The 21,232-nt window shown below is 44.9% G+C and overlaps 1 protein-coding gene across 1 annotated transcript; it reads left to right on the top strand.

The window, feature by feature from the left end:
- The first annotated feature begins 5,737 nt into the window (after positions 1-5,737).
- On the top strand, positions 5,738-20,091 carry LRRC3C (leucine rich repeat containing 3C). Its single transcript, XM_044299287.1, has 2 exons — positions 5,738-6,028; positions 18,535-20,091. The coding sequence occupies exon 2, from the start codon at positions 18,620-18,622 to the stop codon at positions 19,400-19,402; it is 783 nt and encodes a 260-aa protein (XP_044155222.1). The 5' UTR covers positions 5,738-6,028; positions 18,535-18,619; the 3' UTR covers positions 19,403-20,091.
- The last annotated feature ends 1,141 nt before the right edge of the window (positions 20,092-21,232 follow it).

Raw genomic sequence — 21,232 nt, 5'->3', positions numbered from 1 at the left:
AAAGAAACTCTCCTACGCAGAGAGAAATTACGATGTGGGAGATAGGGAGTTGTTGGCCATCAAGTTGGCTTTTGAGGAATGGCGCCATTGGCTAGAGGGAGCCAGACACCCTATTACCGTGTTTACTGACCATAAAAATCTGGCCTACTTGGAGTCAGCCAAGCGTCTGAACCCGAGACAGGCCAGATGGTCTTTGTTCTTTTCAAGGTTTAATTTTGTTGTCACGTTCCGCCCTGGGGTTAAGAATGTGAAGGCAGATGCCCTGTCACGTTGTTTTCCTAGAGGTGGGAATTTTGAAGACCCGGGTCCCATTTTGGCTGAAGGTGTGGTGGTCTCTGCTCTTTATCCTGAATTGGAGGCAGAGGTGCAGGTAGCCCAGTCAGAGGCTCCTGATCTTTGTCCTCCTGGGAGGTAGTTTTGTGCCTCTCGCTTTAAGACACAAGATTTTTAAGGAACACGACGATACGGTCCTTGCTGGGCACCCGGGGGCAAGAGCCACAGTGGATCTCATCGCTCTGAGATTCTGGTGGCCGGCGCTTCGTAAGTCGGTTGAGGGTTTTGTGGCAGCCTGCGAGACCTGCGCTCGTGCCAAAGTCCCTCATTCACGGCCATCAGGTCCTCTCCTTCCCTTACCCATTCCTTCCCGTCCTTGGACACATCTGTCCATGGGCTTCATAACGGACCTGCCTCGTTCCTCGGGGAAGACTGTGATTCTGGTGGTGGTGGACCGTTTTAGCAAAATGGTGCATTTCATCCCTTTTCCTGGCTTGCCCAATGCTAAGACGCTGGCGCAGGCATTTATTGATCACATTGTCAAATTGCATGGTATCCCTTCAGACATAGTCTCTGATAGGGGCACGCAGTTTGTTTCCAGATTCTGGAAGGCTTTCTGTTCTCGCTTGGGGGTTCGGTTGTCACTCTCTTCTGCTTTCCACCCGCAGTCGAATGGCCAGACAGAGCGCGTCAATCAGAATCTGGAGACATATCTGCGCTGTTTTGTGGCGGAGAATCAGGAGGATTGGTGTTCTTTTTTGTCCCTTGCTGAGTTTGCTTTAAATAACCGTTGTCAGGAGTCCTCTGATAAGTCACCATTTTTTGGTGTATATGGGTTTCATCCGCAGCTTGGGACATTCTCGGGAGAGGAATCTTCTGGTTTACCTGATGAGGACAGATTCTCCTCGTCTTTGTCATCTATTTGGCAAAAGATTCAGGATAATCTAAAGAGCATGAGTGAGAGATTTAAGCGTGTGGCGGATAAGAGACGTGTGCCTGGTCCGGACCTGAATGTTGGTGATCTGGTGTGGTTGTCTACTAAGAATATCAAATTGAAGGTTCCCTCTTGGAAGTTGGGTCCTAAGTTTTTTGGGCCTTACAAACTCTTGTCTGTCATCAATTCTGTTGCCTACCGTCTTGATCTTCCTCAGACTTGGAAGATCCATAATGTTTTTCATAAGTCCTTATTAAAACCTTATGTCCAACCCATTGTACCCTCGTCTTTGACTCCTCCTCCGATTATGGTTGATGGTAATCTTGAATTTCAGGTCTCTAGGATTGTGGATTCTCGTGTTGTCCGCGGTTCTCTCCAGTACCTCGTTCATTGGGAGGGTTATGGTCCTGAGGAGAGGATGTGGGTCCCAGTGACGGACATTAAGGCCACTCGTCTCATCAGGGCTTTCCATAGGTCCCATCCTGAGAAGGTGGGCTCTGAGTGTCCGGAGTCCACTCGTAGAAGGAGGGGTACTGTCACCACCAGACATCTGAGAAGCTCCGACAGATGCCTTTCAGAACCTCCTCCTTGAGCTTCCTTTGTTTTGCTTTCAGTTCCTCATCTCGTTAGCCTCTCTCAGCTGTCATGTAGTTGGACTGATTGCATCCCTTTAAATTCCTCCCCATAGTGCATCAGTGTGCGGTTTATATTTCTTCCTGGAGTGTGTGTGCATGCTGATCCTACTTCCCAGTCTTCTACAAGATAAGTGTTGTGCATTCTTTTGTGTTTTTCTGTTTGCTGGATCCCAGGTGACCCTGACTCCCTCCGTATCTAGTGTAGGGAGCCGGTCAGGGCCATCTTTAATATTGATTGGACCCTGGGCAAAAATGTACTTGGGTCCCCTGGATCACACCTTAGCAGGCAATCACGCCCTCCACCACAACACACACACAAAAACACAGGCTGGAAGTGGGCACCGCTCTGCAGGAAGGAGACCAGGGCTCGGCTCACCCTAGTGTTACAGTGCACCCCAGCACCCCACAGTATGCAGTATAGCACCCCACACTATACAGTACCCCACAGTATATAGTAGAGCAGTAGAGAAGCCCACAGTATACAGCACCCCACAGTATACAACACCTCACAGTATACACCTCACCGTATACAGCACCCCAAACTATACACGATACAGCCCCCCAAACTATACAGTACAGCAGTATAGCACTCCACACTATACCCCACCCACAGTATACAGACCCCCACAGTATACAGTACAGCAGTATAGCACTCCACAATATACAGACCCCACACTATACAGCCCCCCCACAGTATATATGCCCCCACACTATACAGGCCCCCACAGAGTATACAGGCCCCCACACAGCATACAGCCCCCCACACAGTATACAGCCCCCCACACAGTATACAGCCCCCCACACAGTATACAGCCCCCCACACTATACAGGCCCCCCACTATACAGGCCCCCCCAGCATACAGGCCCCCCCCACAGTATACAGGCCCCCCACAGTATACAGGCCCCCACACAGTATACAGACCCCCACACAGTATACAGCCCCCCACACAGTATACAGGCCCCCACACAGTATACAGCCCCCCAAACAGTATACAGCCCCCACACAGTATACAGCCCACCACACAGTATACAGCCCCCCCACAGTATACAGTCTCACACAGTATACAGCCCCCCCACAGTATACAGCACCCCACTATACAGTAGTTTACAGTATATTAACATAACAGCCCCTGTCACCTTTTTCTGATGTAATCTTTACACAAAAAAGCTCCACAGTTAACTTCTGCAACACTCCTGCTAGGACCTGTGATGAACTTATAGCCATGTGACCAGTAATAGCTAGGTTACTGGTCACATGGTGATGATGTCATCTAAGGTCCTAGATCACAACTTTATACACAGTACGATGCCTGGACTCAGTGGCAGCACCCCCTGTGTAGCTGACAGCTTGATACCCGGGGCAGTGGCTAGCAGGGCTCAAGAGGCAGCTGCCTTGGGCCCCCCAGGAGCAACTGGGCCCAGGGCAGCTGCCCCTTTTGCCCCTTGGTAAAGACGGCCCTGGAGCCGGTGGTCATGTCCCCTCACTATTATAGGGCGTTCAGGTGTTATACAGTCGAGGTACGAGGATATGCGATCATCTACCATTGGGATTATCGCATAGGCTGAGCAGTAAGGGAGAGAGCCAGGTCTGATGCAGGGGTCTCCCTTTTGTTCCTTAGTTTTGGATCCAGTGAGTCGTATATTTATTTTGTGTTGTCTTGTTTCCTGTACACCTTACGTGACAGCATGTGGGACTATAGTTATCCATAAATTTCCCCTATGTTAAAATCCTACTCACAGGGATCTAAGAAGCTGAGCTATGAGGAGTTATTTGTTGTGTTCCTCACAATTACAGCTCCTGAATGTGGACTATATTTGTCAAAAGCGGAGCAGTGCAGTCATAGAGTTTTTCTGTACCTGACTACAGTTGACAAAGGTGAATTGAGATATTGGGCTTTAAATTATGCCATTCATTTTCTTACTTTCGGTATAGTTTAATCTCCAAAAACAAGTTGAAGGGGTTTGTCTATTTCTGAACAATTCAATAGAGCAGAGCTTGTAGACTTGGCTTCAACCAATCACATTTGCCATTGCTTCTCAGTGAATATAAGGTCATTTTGATAGGCCAGTCAAATGTATACAAAGAATTGAGCTCTGTGTTGCCATTCTTTTACTAATTAGAAAGGCAAAGTCATGCGAATGGTGTGTTACTTACTTGTAGACATTGCATGTGCTGTCACATGGTGTTTCCGTATAGCACTATATTCTTCCCTATGGGTTGAGTGAATCTACTAGGCCTAATAAAGGGACCAAAGGCAGCCTCAGTCTGCTGAGTGTTTTCCTAAATCATTACAGGGCCTTATTCACTCAATGGCCCATATGTACTAATGTGAGTGCACTAAGATGTTTTAAATTATGCAAAAATGTAGAGCAAATCTACATCTAGTTTTAGAAATATCTGATGTGCCTAGCTCACAAAAGACATGCCTTAATGAAGAAGGGTGAGGTCTAGCTGGAAAGGGGGCCTAAGATGCAACATGTTGCACCAAAATTGTGCCTCAGTTGTGGTGTAAAATTCTATATAACCCAAGCGATAGTTGGCATAAACTTAGACAAAAGTGTCTAGCAATGCACATAATTTCTCATCCAGCCTGAGCCAATGTGATAAATTTTGCATCTTTAGAAAGCCTATCTCAGTTTATGCCATCTACAGGACTTGTAAATATGCTCCTGTGTGATAGGTACAGTCTCACTAATACTAATCTGAGATCCTTCACTGCAGTAGCATATTTGCACTTAATTTGCTTTTATAAACCAAGAATAGTGTGTTAGGCATCAACTGGGCAATGTCGCCAATATTTCTCATCTAAGGGTTAATGGGACTGTGTCTGATGAGGTAAATAACACTGAAAAAATATGTCAGTCTAAAAACATATCCAAGTGACATTTAAATGAGAGTCAGGTATGTGTTGGAGTACCTCTCCCATCGTGATCATACAATGCAACAAGTGGTCAATCTTTGCAGTCTGAACATAGTTGAGATGTAGTTTTGCAGTAGGTAATCATGACTATGGTTGGCCTGGCATTCACTCTATGTGTTATACTAGACTTGTAAAGTCTGTTGCTGACACAAGGTTCCCACATCCTAAAATCACAGGAAGTTGGAATCATAATTCTGAAATAGGATGTACTATTGCCTTGCATGCTCTTAGGCTACTTTCACACTAGCGTTTTTCTTTTCCGACACTGAGTTCCGTCCTAGGGGCTCAATACCGGGAAAGAACTGATCAGTTTCATCCCCATGCATTCTGAATGGAGAGAAATCCGTTCAGGATGAATCAGGATGTCATCAGTTCAGTCACTGAAATGCGTTTTGGACGGAGGAAATAACGCAGCATGCTGCGGTATTATCTCCGTCTAAAATTCTGTATCAGTTGCCGGAATGCTGGATCATTAATTTACATTGAAATGTATTAGTGCCGGATCCGGCATTAAAAATACTGCAATGCCGGATCCGTCCATTATAACAGATCCGTTTCTCCGGATGACATCCGGAGAGACGGATCCGTTCTTGCAATGCATTTGTAAGACGGATCCGCATCCCAATCCGTCTACAAATGCTGTCTGTTTGCATGCAGATTGCATGATCCGGCAGGCAGTTCTGGCAACAGAACTGCTTGCCGGATCACTCTGCTGTACATACCTCCATCTCTTTTACAGACCATTCTGTTCTGTCTTAAAGGACATTTTTTCCTTCCCACCTTCCTATTCTTCTTCCCTCCATATTCCTATCCAGTACATACTGTCTTCTCTCTTCATCCACCTCTCTCCCTCCCTCCTTCCTTCTTTCACATCAGGCGGAGTTTCCAATCCCCAGCTGAGAGACCTCATTCTCGTGCGGGGAAAACACACACAGAGCTTGTTAGGAAGAGGTGAGGATGGGCCACAGCTGAGAGATCTGTGACTTCCCTTCACCACTCTAATAATCCCAGCAGGACCTGGGAATAACAGGCAAGCTTCTATTCTCGTACCATCTCCATCACTATGCTTGATGCAGGCTCCTGTATTATCACAACAACTTTCTGTTGACGGCTTGTAGGGTACAAGACGCCTGTTGCTTATGAATGAATGAATCAATCTATTCTTTAAGTAACCTGTTCTGTGGAGCCTCAGCTGAATTCAACCACCAGACTCTGTTCTACCATAAGATATCAAAGACCAGTCAGAGCCACCAGTAAAGACGCAGGTAATGCTTGTTTTATAAAATTTTTATGTATTAAGAAACTGATTACATAACAAAGGATACTTTAAATGTCTTGGAATTAAACAGATATGAATTGCTGTCATAGGCAATTTTCATGGTTCATGCCCTGCAGAACATTTGGTCGGTTGTCCCTAGGAGTGTTCCTACAAGGGGGAACTCCCTCAGGGATTGCTCCGGTGCTTCATAGACATGACTTGTATTTAAGTGGACAAGTGTTTAAAGTCTTTAAAGGTTAAAAGGACTTCTCAGTACCATGACTGCATAAGAAGACATTCTTTGCCTTTGTCGTAACCCAAACTATTATTCCCACCAAGTCCAGGGTGTGCCCTCTGAGCTTGCATTTGCACAGTCAGATCTGTAAGCCTTTCTAGAAGAGACATAAGAACATCACAGAGGCTTCCTACAGTTGATGTACAATGTAATACTGTGTAACTGTACAGACTTCGCTCAGTATGTTAAAGGCACGAAGGGGTTAATTCTTCCGCCGAGTCAGGAAAACAGCAAGCAGCCATTGAACCACTAAATATCCAATTATAAATTAATGAATCCATCAACCTGTCAGTGGATCCTGACTATTACAAATCACAGTGATGAACCATAGCAGTCAGGATATTCCCTTGTGTAATAGGAGGGGGGGGGATGTCCAAATGTTTGAAACTTCATTGTAATACTTTAGAAAACTCTGTCATCTGTGCAATTTGTTGCAAATATGACAACACCCGTAGCACACCCAAACAGTGCCACCAAAAATGTAATAGTTCCAGTGACATCTCTGTAAAGTGTTGACTGCTGTGGATCCAGTTGCAGAATCACTGTTTGGGCATGTTTTATATTGTTTATATACAGTAGTTCTGATACACACTGCAGTACCATACACACAATGTAACCACTTACATCACTCCAAGGATCCTTAGACACACACGTTTGCGTACATTTCAGGAAGCCATTTGACCTATGCCCCACTGGATTGAGGAATAAATGGAGTACTTTGAGGAAGTCTACTCAAGCACTTGGAGAAATTGTAAACTATGAACCCATGACTATACTGTTTCACATTTTAAAATTCTCCTGCATCTGCTAGCAGATTATGCCTAATCTTAATCAAATGAATCACTCGGCACATGCTACGTGGCTGTACATACAGCCTATAGGATGCTACTCATATATTGGAGGTTGCAATCTGGCCACTTCTTCCAGAAACATCAACACACTCATCTTCTGCTTTTGTGAACACTGGTGATTTGATGTTGATCTGGTTACACAGTATTCAAACCCCACATACGTCATAGCAATGCACAGTAGGTGAAGCCAAATGCTGACCATACACACTAGATAAATGCTGGTGGAATCTACCAGTAATTTTATATGTATTGGGGCAGCCTAACTGTCAAAACAAAGCGCGTGCATGTTGGATTTCATCATCCTTTATTGCCCTGGTAAGTTATTTGACAGCAACTTATCTTCCTCTTCTTAGGGCATGTTTACAGGGAAGTCAGGGGAAAGAGCCGATAAATGACAAACGACTGGCCAAATTTAGGCCTGATTCACAATTTAGGCCTGATTTAAAAAAAATAAAAAAATCTAGGGGAGCAGTAAAATTTTCCATACAAGGCTATACCGCCCAACATAACTGACATACAACAGTTCCAAATGCTTGTTTCTAGAACTGACTATTAATATTTCTATGGTAATTACAGTACATGTGACAGATTGATGAATTGATGAGAAAAGGTAATTTCCAAAGGAACGTAAATAATTCAATGTAGAGTTCTGCAATAGGAAGTCAGGTTGAAAGGTTGGAAGGATCTTATGCTTACCAGGTGGAAGTGGAATTGCTAATTAACAGTAAGTAATTGCTTAAAATGTCATGGGCTTTCTAGAATTATTATGAATATGATATCAATTCCTTTCACTATATATATATAACTCTTCCTTAATGAAGTGTTGCTTTTATTGAGAAATAGTGTACATGGGTTGAGTGAGTAGGGCAGAGCTGCAATTCCAAGCATAGCCTATTCACAAAATCAGCGCTGTTTTAGAACAAAAAAAAACATCACTTTTTGGTCCTCTCAAACAAGGGGAGCTCCACCTTTAAAAAAAAACCTTTTTAATTGCTAAATTATAAAAATTGTATAATTATATGCCATCAGCTGTCGTGGTGAAAGGCACGACTAGGGCTTAAGAGATGGGCCAGTTCTTGTGGATCAGCTTCTTAACCTCTTCCTCTCTGTGTTAACTCTCATGTCCTCCATTGTTTACTTTCGTGTTCTTCATATCTGCAATACAGGAGCCTGCACAGGGCATCCAGGGACATGTAGCCTGGGCATCAGAGCTATCAGTTTTCTTTTTCACTGCTTTTTAATCTGAGTAATAAGCATTGTCAGCTTATTTGATGTCATTTGATGCCCTAAGCTTGGACCATCCATAACCGCATATTTTAAAGAACAGAATAGTGCTATCACTGCTTTCAAGAATCTGTCCAAGCCAGGGGCAGACTGGGAACTTAAAGTGGAAAAAAACTAAAAGTGACCCCAATGATGTAGGTGGTTGTAGATTGACAGAAGGTGGGGAAACACAAGTAGATGGGACCAATACATGGACCCATATGGCAGTGTCAATAGAACTGTAGTGCAGCACAGAATACCAACACACAGAACCAAATACCACAGTGCAGCACAAAATACTTCCCCAGAAGCTGTCCCACTGTATGGATAGGGAACCGGGGGCTTAGGAAGTGAGATGTGGGCCACAGCACCAAGCCAGCTCCACCTTAAGTATGCTACCTGGGCTTCCTCTAATAATGACCACTATAGTTCCCCCAGTAGTAGCAGTACCTAGCCAGTGGCAGTGAGGAGGGCTCTGGTGGCCCTATGGCCATCAGCCCATCAGGAAAATTCTCTGTAGGGTCTATGGCCAGTCCACCCCTGGTCCAAGCTGACCTCTGCTGAGATGCTTTTTAAATACCTCCCCACCTCCATTTAGCAACAATATAAAGTTAAAACTAACATAAAAAGTTTAGCACATATATACTTTATTTCTGTTGCACCAATTGTTTGAGTCTTATGACACTTTCTTTTCCATTCACAACTAAACCAAAATAAAACATCTCTACTATTGTCTTCTTGTCCTCTACAAACAGTCCTATCAATTTGCAGCCTAGCTCTAATGGTCATTTAAGCTCCCATAATGTACCAGCAAAAGTCTGAATTTAGCTTTCTGTCTGAATGGTGGATTTGTTTTGTCTATGATGTATAATAAATTATATAGAAATCACATAATTTGAAAACAGTACAAGATATGTAAAGCATTAAAGTATTTGCAAAGGTATTCAGCAATCTATGTATATTTAATTGGTAGAAAACTAGTGGACACTAATAGTTTTTGCTCCCAAGCTGCTCTGCAATTTCTTATGATGAGATGATGTACTGTGTTAGGTAATTGGTACATTAGCAGTACCACTGTGAATCCTCTTGTGCATAGGATATGAGGATAGGTCAACATGGCGAGTTGTGATGTGGTATTGACACATACTGTGTCTTTGTTCATAGGCTTAGTTTTACCTTATGGCTGTCAGTAAATGGACTATAGCAACCTGGTTACAGTGTGCAAAAAAAAGGGGTCTAACTGATCCATCTGAAGCCACAACACCAATATAAATAGAAACTGAATTTTTCCAATCATGTTCCAAACAGGGCTGTGGAGTTGGTAAGCCAAAGTTCAGACTCCAACTCCTTCATTTTATCACACTCTGACTCCAGTGTTGACTGCTTCATAAATGGTCTATCGAGAGAGGGGAATAAAAGAAACATTTAAAAAGTGTAGCTGCCAAGAGTCTAACATTAGCCATATCATCCATAGCTTCTGCTATGGTGCCCATTGGTTTTGGGGACCAATCTGGTGTAGGAAGGGTGCACCTTTTTGTGGGGAATAACAACATAGTGGCTTTTTGCTATAATGTGGGTTTTATGATATTTTATGCTATTATATATACCTTTAATTATTGCTATTTATACTGCTGTTTTGATTTTCTTACACTAGATGGTGGGAGCCCCATCCTATTTTGCTATGGGCCCAAAGGTAGCTGTTATATTCAGTGTCTGCCATAAAAGGATTGTCTGGGAATAAATAACTTTTCACAGGTGCCCACAGCCTGCCTCCGCTATGGAAAGATGCTTGTTCATCGGATGAAACTATCGTTAGTGCTTGCAAGTAAATGATCATTTCTGGGCAGTAGATTGTGTTGTCTAAACAGGCAGCTTTATGAGGTTACTGTGATCGCTCGTTCTCATACTGTGGAGGTGATCGCTACATGTAAATGCAGAGCTTAACCCCCATTTAATGAGCAGCCACCTGTCAGGAAGGAAAAACTGTTTCTCATCGCCCCAGCTAAACGTGCTTGATATTCCAATGAATAAATTGACAACTGGTGTCAATGGTGGTGTGTACCTGAGCTGCTCTGACACTGTCCATTCAGCTAGAACTGTGTTAGTGAGTGAGTTCAACAGATTCTCAGGAGACTTACACCATCTCCCAAGATCAAGATTTGTAATATACATATTGTTGGAGGTCCTGCATTGCCTCATGGAATCTGCATCTCCTCTACTGTCTTCCCTCTGCAATGAACATGACCTCAGAGTTGGAATCTCATGAGTTCCTGCTTCTGAAGCGACTCTGACAACTCTCACAGTTGTGAATTTATTCTTTGAATTGTATATCAGATGCAGAAAGTAAGGATACACCAGAAGGGGCAGTATTCTCTAAGATCATTACAAATTGATTGATTATTCAGCATATATGCAAGCAGCGTTTTGGTGTCCGCCTCCAGAGCGGAATAGAGGCGCAATGGAGCCAAACTGATGCCTTCTGAACGGATCCTTATCCATTCAGAATGCATTGAGGCTGAACTGATCTGTTTTGGGCCGCTTGTGAGAGCCTTGAAACGGATCTCACAGCGGGCCCAGAAACGCCAGTGTGAAAGTAACCTTAGCCACTGGTGACATTGACATTACCTGCGCTACATCTTCTGTATAACGTTTGCGCATCCCAGGAGCGTAGCGTGGGTTGCCAGCACCCAGGGCAAGTCAACCCCCCCCCCAACCTGTGATATGCCCCTTTTTACTAATAATGCAGTAGATGTCACCTGCAGTCCTACGTAACACCACAGATAACACAGTGATATCTCTCTGAGTACAGACATAGGACCGTCATGATACCTTCTTTCAGCCGTGTCTTGTCTGTGAAGAGTTTCACAGATTTTTTTTTGGATTCCTCACTTTACTATCATCCTCAGATAACAGACCTCCCCTCCCCCCATAGTGCCCATAAGTATAATGCCCTCTGTATAATTATAATATATAATGGACCCTCTGTATTATTAATAATATTATAATGGCCCCCTCTGTAGTATTATTGTAATAATTATCACCCCCTCAGTAATTTAGTAATAATTATGGCCCCCTTCAGCCCCTCCAGCATACAGTCCCATGTAAAATACATCACTCCCCCTGCCTTCAGCCCCCTCCAGCATATAGTCCCATGTAAGATACAACCTCCCCCTGCCTTCAGCCCCTCCAGCATACAGTCCCATGTAAGATACATCACTCTACTGCCTTCAGCCCCTCCAGCATATAGTCCCATGTAAGATGCATCACTCTCCTGCCGTCAACCCCTCCAGCATATAGTCCCATGTAAGATGCAACCCCCCGCCACCTTCAGCCCCTCCAGCATACGGTCCCATGTAAGACACATCACTTCCCTGCCTTCAGTCCCTGGAGGGTGGACGGAGCCTATATCAGTGCCAGTGCGTACAGCCGTGCGCGCCCTGGTGATTCATCAGGGTGCGCACTCCTTAAGCCGGGCTGAGAGTTTACCGCTCCTCGCTCACTCTCTGCGCAGTGCAGCAGAGCGAAAACCTTTGTGATTTTGCGCCAGCCGCCCGCCAGCATCCCCCTGCAGTCTGGCGCCCGGGGCAACAGCCCCCGCCTTCCCCCCCACGCTACACCACTGGCGCATCCTAAATATCTGTGACATTCAGTGTAATTATTTTTTTTTGCCGCTGGTGACAGCGACATTACCTGCGCTACATCTCCTGTATAACGTTTGCGCATCCTAAATATCCGTGACATTCTGTGTACTTTTTTCTTAGCCGCTCGTGACAGCGACATTACCTGCGCTACATCTCCTGTATAACGTTTGCGCATCCTAAATATCTGTGACATTCAGTGTAATTTTTTTTAGCCGCTGGTGACAGCAACATTACCTGCGCTACATCTCCTGTATAACGTTTAAGCATCCTAAATATCTTTGACATTAAGTGTAATTTTTTCTTAGCCGCTGGTGACAGCGACATTACCTGTGCTACATCTCCTGTATAACGTTTGTGCATCCTAAATATCTGTGACATTCAGTGTAATTTATTTGAGCATACACTTACAAAACCTGCGCTACTGTACGTGTGACATACTTGCAATCATATATACCATTTAATATGCTCAAGGTGAGCAGTAAGGGACGAGGAAGTGGCCATGCTGCTGATGGTGCACACAGAGACCGTGGCCCTGGGCTCAGTGAAACTGCACCTGCTTCCAGAGCACAAGAAACACAGTCATCTACGATACCTAGCTTCATGTCCCAGTTTGCAGGGGCGGTGCAGGATACCACTCTCGAAGTCACACCAGTGTGACCAGGTGGTCAGTTGGATTGCAGCAGATTATACTTCCAGTCGGTTAAGCACCACCCTGTCTTTCACAAAGTCCAGTCTCAGTAGCCAAGAGTCTGGTCAACAGAATCCTCACCCTGATCCTCCCACCATGGAGAGTCTTGGCAAATAAGTGATCCCACACTTGGATCTTCCGAGGAGCTCTTTTCATCGCCATTCCTTGATTTGGGCCTCTAGCCAAGCCCTCTTGAAGAGGAACATGAGGAGATCTTGTGCACTGATTCCCAAACTCTTGAGCATCCACAGTCAGAAGAAGATGACGGTGGGGAACGGCATTTAGTGTTTCACGAGGTGGATGATGATGATGAGACACAGTTGCTAATAAGTCAACCGGAATTAGTGTCTCAAGAGGTTGATGATGAGGATGAGACACAGTTGTCAATAATTGAGGTTCTTGTTAGGTCAACAAGTCAAGGGGATGACCAGAGTGAGGAAGAGGAGGTGGTGGACGAAGAAATCACTGACTCAACCTGGGAAGGTGGCAAGCCGAGCGAGGACAGCAGTACAGAGGGGGAGGGATCCGCAGCGCCGCAACAGGCTGGAAGAGGCAGTGGGGTGGCAAAAGTGAGAAGGCGGGCCACACCAAACAGGCTCGCAACTGTTCCCCGGAGCACCCCCTTGCGGCAATCTCCCTTGCCAAGGGGTAGGTGTTCCGCAGTCTGGCGCTTTTTGGAGGAAAGTGAGGACAATAAAAGAATTGTCATTTGCAACCTGTGCCGTACCAAAATGAGCAGGGGTGTGAACACTAGCAACCTCAACACCACCAGTATGATCCACCACATGGCATCAAAGCACCCTAAAAGGTGTACCAAATGCCTGGGTCCACAATCAGTGTCTGCAGGTCACACCACTGCCTCATCTTCCCCTGTGTTACGTACTGGCCAATCCCCTGTCCAAGACGCATGCCTGGATGCCTCCCGTCCTGTACCTGGACCTTCGCAAGCACCATCAGCTAGCGCTAAGGCTTGCGGGCCCTACTTCCATCAGGATTTCCGCCACCACCTACATTAGTGGCTGCAACCGCCCCTTCTCCTCCTCCTCCACTTTCAACTCTGAATTATCATCTTGCAGCACCAGTCAGCCATCAGTCAGTAGCTGGAAGCAGTGTAGCACTGCAGTGGGGAAGCAGCAGCAAGCTAATTTGCTTAGATGACAAACAGCACAACGCTGCAGAGCTGTGGCAGGGTATAAGGGACCAGACTGAGCTGTGGCTCTCACCACTCAACCTACAACCAGGCATGGTTGTGTCTGATAATGGCCGTAATTTGATGGTGGCTTTGAAGGTCGGCAAGCTCACACATATACCATGCCTACCCCAACCTGTTCAACGTAGTGGTTCAGCGGTTTCTCAAAACCTACTCCAATTTGCCTGAGCTACTGGTGAAGGTGCGTCGTGTGTGTGCCCATTTCCAAAAGTCATCTACAGCTGCCACCGGTCTGGCAACACTGCAGCAGCGCTGGCAATTGCCAGCTCACTGACTGTTGTGCGGCGTGAGCACGCGCTGGAACTCCACGTTCCACATGTTGTCCAGGCTTTGTGAGCAGCAGAGGGCAGTAGTGGAATATCAGCTGAAACATGGTCGTCACATTTTCAGTCAGCTTCCGCTATTCACAAGCGACGAGTGGGCATGGATGTCTGACCTCTGTGAGGTTTTACACAACTTTGAGGAATCAACAAAGATGGTGAGCGGCAATGCCGCTATTATCAGCGTAACCATCCCACTTGTGTCTACTGAAACGCTCACTGCTCACAATGAAGGCGGACGCTTTGCATGTGGAAGAGGTGGAAATGGGGGAAGACAGTACACAGGGTGATAGCCAGACCACCCTCAGTTCGTCTTCTTAGCGTGAATTGGATTATTATGATGATGAGGAGGAGCTGGAGATGGTTGCCTCCGCTACAGAGGGTAGTATCCATAGCAGGTTTATTCCAGCTGTTCAGCGTGGATGGGCCGAAGAGGAGGAAGAGGATGAGGAGATTGAGAGTCCTGATGAGAACAGCGAAGTCTTGTCTGTTGGGACTCTAGCACATATGGCTGACTTTATGTTATGCTGCCTTTCCAGTGACCCTCGCGTTATACGCATTTTGGCCAACACCGATTACTGGTTGTTCACCCTTCTCGACCCCCACTACAAAAAGAACTTCTCATCTCTCATTCCTGTGGTGGAAAGGACTAGCAAAATGGTGCAATACTAGAAGGTCCTTGTTGAAAAATTGCTCCACAAATTTCCAGCTGACAACGCTGGCGGCAGAGTACGTAGTTCCTTGGGCAACCAAGGAGGGGAGACGAAGGTAACACACAGCAGTTCCAACAGGGCAACACTCCCCAAGGCCTGGGACAGTTTCATGACACCCCGCCAGCACCCTCACCCTGATGAGCGGCCTAGTGTCACAAGGAGGGAAAGGTTTTGGAAGACGGTGAAGGAGTACGTAGCAGACCAGTTCAGCGTCCTCAGTGATCCCTCTGTGCCTTACATTTATTGAGTGTCCAAGCTGGACACGTGGCACGAACTGGCGCTCTACTACGCCTGAGGTGCTGGCCTGTCCTGTCGCCAGCGTTTTGTCAGAGCGGGTATTTAGTGCTGCTGGGGGCATAATAACTGATAAGCGCATCCGCCTGTCAACTGAAAATGCTGACAGGTTGACTCTTATCAAAATGAACAAGACCTAGATTGCCCCTGACTTCTCTACTCCACTAGAGGAAAGCGGCTGAACATAAAGGAACTTTAAATGTGGCTTTTATGGTGTATTGAATACACTGTATTTCCATGCACCCCTTCAACCACAAAAAAGGGTATATGGTTCAATCTTTCTTTTCTCGTCCTCCTCCTCCTTCTCTATCATATCAACATGCTTATTAGGCTACCCTCACCCCTAATGTTTTAAAGGGTCACCAGCAGGCCCTCACCCCTAATGTTTTAGATGGTCAAATCAGCAGCAGGACCTCGCCCCTAATGTTTTAGAGGGTCACCAGCAGGCCCTTGCTCCTAATGTTTTTGAGGGTCACCAGCAGGCCATCAATCATAATTTTTAAAGGGTGTGTATGATGCCCTCCTTTATGTATAATAAAGGGTGTATTGGAGTGCCGGTTCCTTGTAATTTTTGGCAGCCCTTTCACTTAGTGCATAGGCTTTATGAGTGTAGAAGCTCCATTACCTGAACAATTGTACCACAATGTGAATGAGGCCCTCCTTTATGTGATATACAGGTTGTATCGGAGTGCCTCTTCCTTGTAAATTTTAGCAGCACTTGCACTTTATATTAGGGATTGACAGATATTGATTTTTTAGAGCCGATAGCGATAATCTGTGAACTTTCAGGCGATAATTTATACAGATATTCTATGCATTTTCATTTTTGAAAAAAACTTAAATAAATTCCTACACAAATCTGCTGAAAATTAACATGTTTATTATATTTTTTTTTTCATTTATACTTAATATTTTGTCCTATTCACCCTGATAGATCTCTATCAGGGTGAATAGGAGTCTACACTCTCCCTGCTGCTCTGTGCTTTGTACACACAGCAGCATGCAGCTGACTATGGCAGCCAGGGCTTTAGTAGTGTGCTGGCTTCCATAGTAATCGATCAGAGCCCCAGGCTTACACTGCTGGGGCTCCGATCAGAAGCTGCCACTGCCACCAATGAGGAGGAGGGGACCCTGTGGCCACTGCCACCAATGATTAATACTGGGGGGCGCACTGTGCCACCAATGTTTTTAATACTGGGCTTGGGGGGGCCACTGCACCACCAATGTTTTTAATACTGGGCTTGGGGGGGGCGCACTGCACCACCAATGAAGATAACTCGCCCATTAATTCATATACCAGGGGCGGGAGCTGGCTGCAGAATCATATAGCCGCACCCGACCTCTATGAGCGGTAGTTGCGATCCGTGGCAGTTAACCCCTCAGGTGCGGCAGGGGTTGCCGCTGATGGCAGCTACTTGTTATAGAGGTCGAGTGCGGCTATATGATTCTGCAGCCAGCTCCCGCCTCCTGTTGAATTTGAATGAATGAGTGAGTTAACATCATTGGTGGCACAGTGGCCACAGCCCCTTCCCTCCTCTTCTCCTCTCTCCTTTCACTGGTGGCAGCGGCAGCAGAGGCACAGGGGGGAGGGAGACACTGCTTACTTCTCCCCTGTGCTGCTGAGGGAACACGGATCGCGCTGACAGCAGCGCGATCCATGTTCTCGATTCATTATCGGCATATCGGCAAAATAGATGCCGATACTGATAACTTTGAAAATCCTGAATATCGGCCGATAATATCGGTAAAACCGATAATCGGTCGATCCCTACTTTATATACAAGTAAATATACAGTAAAGAATGTTTCCTAACAACAATTTTTCCTCTAAAATCGATTTTTTTTTCGGTTTTGTGCGTATTATTGTCAGTCTGTAAAAGTGGCGTACTACTCAGACAACATCGTTCCCAGCAGCGACCTGGGAGTCCAAGATGCATCCAGACATCTTCCCCATGCTGTTCCTAAACCATTTCAGTGGTGTTTCCATCAATTTCTGACCTTTTCCTGTTAACCAGACACTCTCCCCTCTTCTGAGCAGGGGGTGCCTGGTTTAATGCTCTGGTTCTCCCATTGACTTCCATTGTGCTCTGGTGCTCTGCAGAGCACCCGAGCATTCCAAAGTGTTCTACTCGAGCACCAGAGCACCCGAGCACTTTGGTGCTCGATCAACACTACTGGTTACATAATACAAATTAAACCTCTACATAATCATGTTGGCATATTGCCGCTGGTGTCAGAACAACATAGCTTGTGCTGTCCCTAGCAAAAACTTGTCTGGTTTAATTAAGTTACAGAAACTGTCTTCTGCATATGTCTTGTCTGCATTCATGCCAAGCAAAGGAAAACTGATTATGTTATGTAATAAGAGAGGTTGACATTATACCATACCCTTAACTGCCTAGGAGAAGAGATAATAGTGGACCTGCCAGATTCTCTGACTTGCCTGTTTTGGTAAGTACAGTATTTTCATTCTCCAAGAAATAAGAAATGGGAAGCATCACTGTGCTGTCCCTCTGTTATTCCTTCTGAAAATATATGAATATAAAACTGCATGTTACCATGCACATTTCAGTGGGGTGTGTACCTGCAAATCTGACATTATTCAATCAGTGCTGATAGTGTCATGTTATGTAGAGACGTTTTGCTGGCAAGGGGAATGGTTATGCGCAGTTGTGAATTTTTATATACATTTTCAGGAGAAATAACAGAGAAACACTACACACAATACAAAGTTCTAATAACATATGCTGCAGGATTTTTATTTTATGAGGAATATGTATATAAGTATTAATTAAAACAGACATGTCAGGAGAGCTGGTGTGTCCACTTCTGTAGAATAATTTGGGCTCCTGATGACAATGTTTTAGGGAAAGTCAAGTTGCATCTCAGATAACTGTATTAAGTGAAGATAAGAGGTACAGGTCTATTCAACAAGCTGCTTTGTATAAAAGGAGAATGGAGTGGCTCGTGCTCTCATCTCAGTGTATTAGGCTGAGGTGAGAGATACATGTCCTGATGTAGGAGAAATAAAGAGATAAAACGTATTATAGGAATCTGGGCAGGATGGATATACATGTTCTTATGTAGCTGGTGTAGGACATGAAAGGTATATGTTTTGATATCAATGTTGTAGAACACAAATGCCAGAAGAGAAGCCCAAACTGATTCACATGTTGTCGTCTAAATTTGTAAATATAACTAGGTGGTATTATCTTCACTCTTGGTTTGTTTTCTTCTAGAGAAAGATGTAAATACCCAATGTTCCCCAAGTATCGGAGCATCATCCTCAAAATCCCACCTTCCTGAGTATGCTGCTGGCCGGCCATGCCTTTCTTGGACTGGTACCTTCGTCGCTCACTGGCAACATGGCTGCTTTTACACAGTTTGGTCCTCATGTCTCTCTGTTTCCAGCCAGCAACAACATTTCCCAAAGGATGCCATTCCTCCCAGGAGGACGGGTACAAGATTCTGAGGTGCAGCAATGCCCAGCTCACAGAAGTACCCAAAGACATTCCTAATGACACTAATCGCCTATATTTAGACTTCAACCAGATAACCTACCTCCCTTCAGATGCTTTCCGTAACCTCCCTGTTCTAATGGAGCTAGATATTTCACACAATTTATTGGGTCACTTGGAGGTTACTGCTCTCAGGGGTTTGAGTGATCACTTACTCTCACTGGACCTGTCTTCCAACAAGCTAGTGTCAGTCAACAAGGAAGTCTTTGCTAACTTAAAGGCTAGAACAAATCTTTCTGGCAACCCTTGGATGTGTGACTGTGATCTTCAGGAATTGATCAGGATGGTTGAACTGGACCCAAGTTCCTCCAATGGGATTGTCTGTGCTAGTTCTGTGCTAGAGGAGCATGCTGGAAAACCCTTCCTGCAGGTGGTTAAAGATGTGGACCTGTGCAATGCCTATAAGAGGACCACAGATGTGGCCATGTTGGTCACAATGTTTGGATGGTTTGCTATGGTTATCTCATACTTGGTGTATTATGTACGCCAGAACCAGGAGGATGCCCGACGCCACCTTGAGTACCTCAAATCCCTGCCAAGCAAGCAGAGACAGAATGAGGAACCTTCTACTCTAAGCACTGTGGTTTGACCTTTCAAGAGACCTAAAGTTATGGGTGATGTAATTTTTGGTATTCACACACCCTATGACTTAACACATAAGCTGGAAAGTAATCTTAATGCTGCCATTTCAGAGTTTCATAATATTGCGAAACAAGATGTACTGTTCTCATACTTTCTAAAACTTGTACAAAAACTATTCTTACTATTTATGTTGATAGGTATACTATACCCACATACAAATGACCAAATATAGTATAGACAGAATATGTAGAGTTAAAAATAAATTTGTAACACCTAATATTTAGGTGGACTTTTACCATGGTTTATGGACCACCAACATCAATCAACAAGAACATACATACATGGACCATACATTTATGTTCATACATTACCCAAGGCTAATCAAAAATGTCTTCAAAGTGAAGAGTATCAAAAGTGGTTTTATAGGAAAGTACAGTTAGATAGTGATCACTAGAGTTAACCTTCTAAGGCCATTTCAGTGATCATCTTTTGGAATCAAACGTCATGGAAACATGTAGTGACCAACCACTAGACCTAGGCCATATAGTTGAAGGTCATGTAAGATAGCTATCTTGCTCTTTGAGAAGATCTTGGCATGTTTTCCTATGATAGATCAATCAATTTTGATTTCGGACACCATAATGACATTTGCGGGCATTGTCTGTACCTGGAGTTGTTGCAACTACTGAGATCTGATGATAATTCTAGCTATTCATAACTTCTAATTCTAAGTTATGGTAGGCGGAGTCTGCCCTTGTTCTGCTGTAGCGCTGGCCAATCGCAGCGCAGAGCTCACAGCCTGGGAGGTTATTTTCTCCCTCGCTGTGAGCTCTGCACTGCGATTGGCTAGCGCTACAGCAGAACAAGGGCAGACTCCGCCTACCATAACTTAGTGACCAAAATCTCTGCCTACCATAACTTAGTGACTGAAGATACCGGAGGGCATAGCGGGAGAACGGAGCGGCGCCCAGGGATAATAGTAAGTGCAGTGAGATCCCCGGGCACCACTCTCCATGTCTGTATACTTAGTTCACAATGTCAGGATCGGTGAAAGGTCCTCTTTAACTTCCCAACTCCCACAAACAGCACACCATCTTTTTAAAAGACATACCTTTGACCATCATGACACCTTCCAGACTTCAAATGTGATACATAAGATTATGCCTTGTTGTCAATTTAGGAAAACCTTTGTATGTTTATAGTATGTTGCTGGTTTCTCATCCAATGACATCCCATTATCTACATTCCACCAATGGAAATTTTGTAGGGCAAAATTGCTGGTGGCAAAGTTAGTGTTATCATCTCCTTGATGCTTTCTTATTTTAGGCAACCAACTAAACTAATGAACGCACTGTCTAGTAATAAGCATAGGATAGGTGATAATTGTATGGTTGCCGGGGATCATACATTAATTACCTATCCTTGGTGATAAATAGGTCATAAATGTTGTTAAAGGGAATGATCTGAAATGGCTGTCAGCCACCTGTCCTAGAATGCGAGTAGGTCTATTTGCCTCCATTTGCAGAGCTGCCTAGGGAGATGAGAGGGCGGGGCCTCACTACACACTACACTCTGGCACTTGCATTCATTAGTGAGAGTGCCTGTCAGGCTGCTCAGTCTTTATGGCATATCGTATTCAGGATCATTACCATCTATTGTAGAGCAATATACTGTGCAGTGAGGCAGCCTCGCCTCATCCCCAGCTCTCTAAGTGGAGACAATCAGTTCTGCTGACATTCTAGGACAGGTTGCTTGTGGCCATTTTAAATCATTCCTTGGAAACCTCGTTAATACATGACGCCCTACCCAATAGCTATAATATATCTGAGCTTAAGGC

This window comes from Bufo gargarizans, chromosome 6, assembly GCF_014858855.1.
Source record: "Bufo gargarizans isolate SCDJY-AF-19 chromosome 6, ASM1485885v1, whole genome shotgun sequence".
Classification (NCBI taxonomy): Eukaryota; Metazoa; Chordata; class Amphibia; order Anura; family Bufonidae; genus Bufo; species Bufo gargarizans.
Note: the sequence above shows the minus strand (reverse complement) of the source record. Positions and strands in the feature narration are given on the sequence as shown.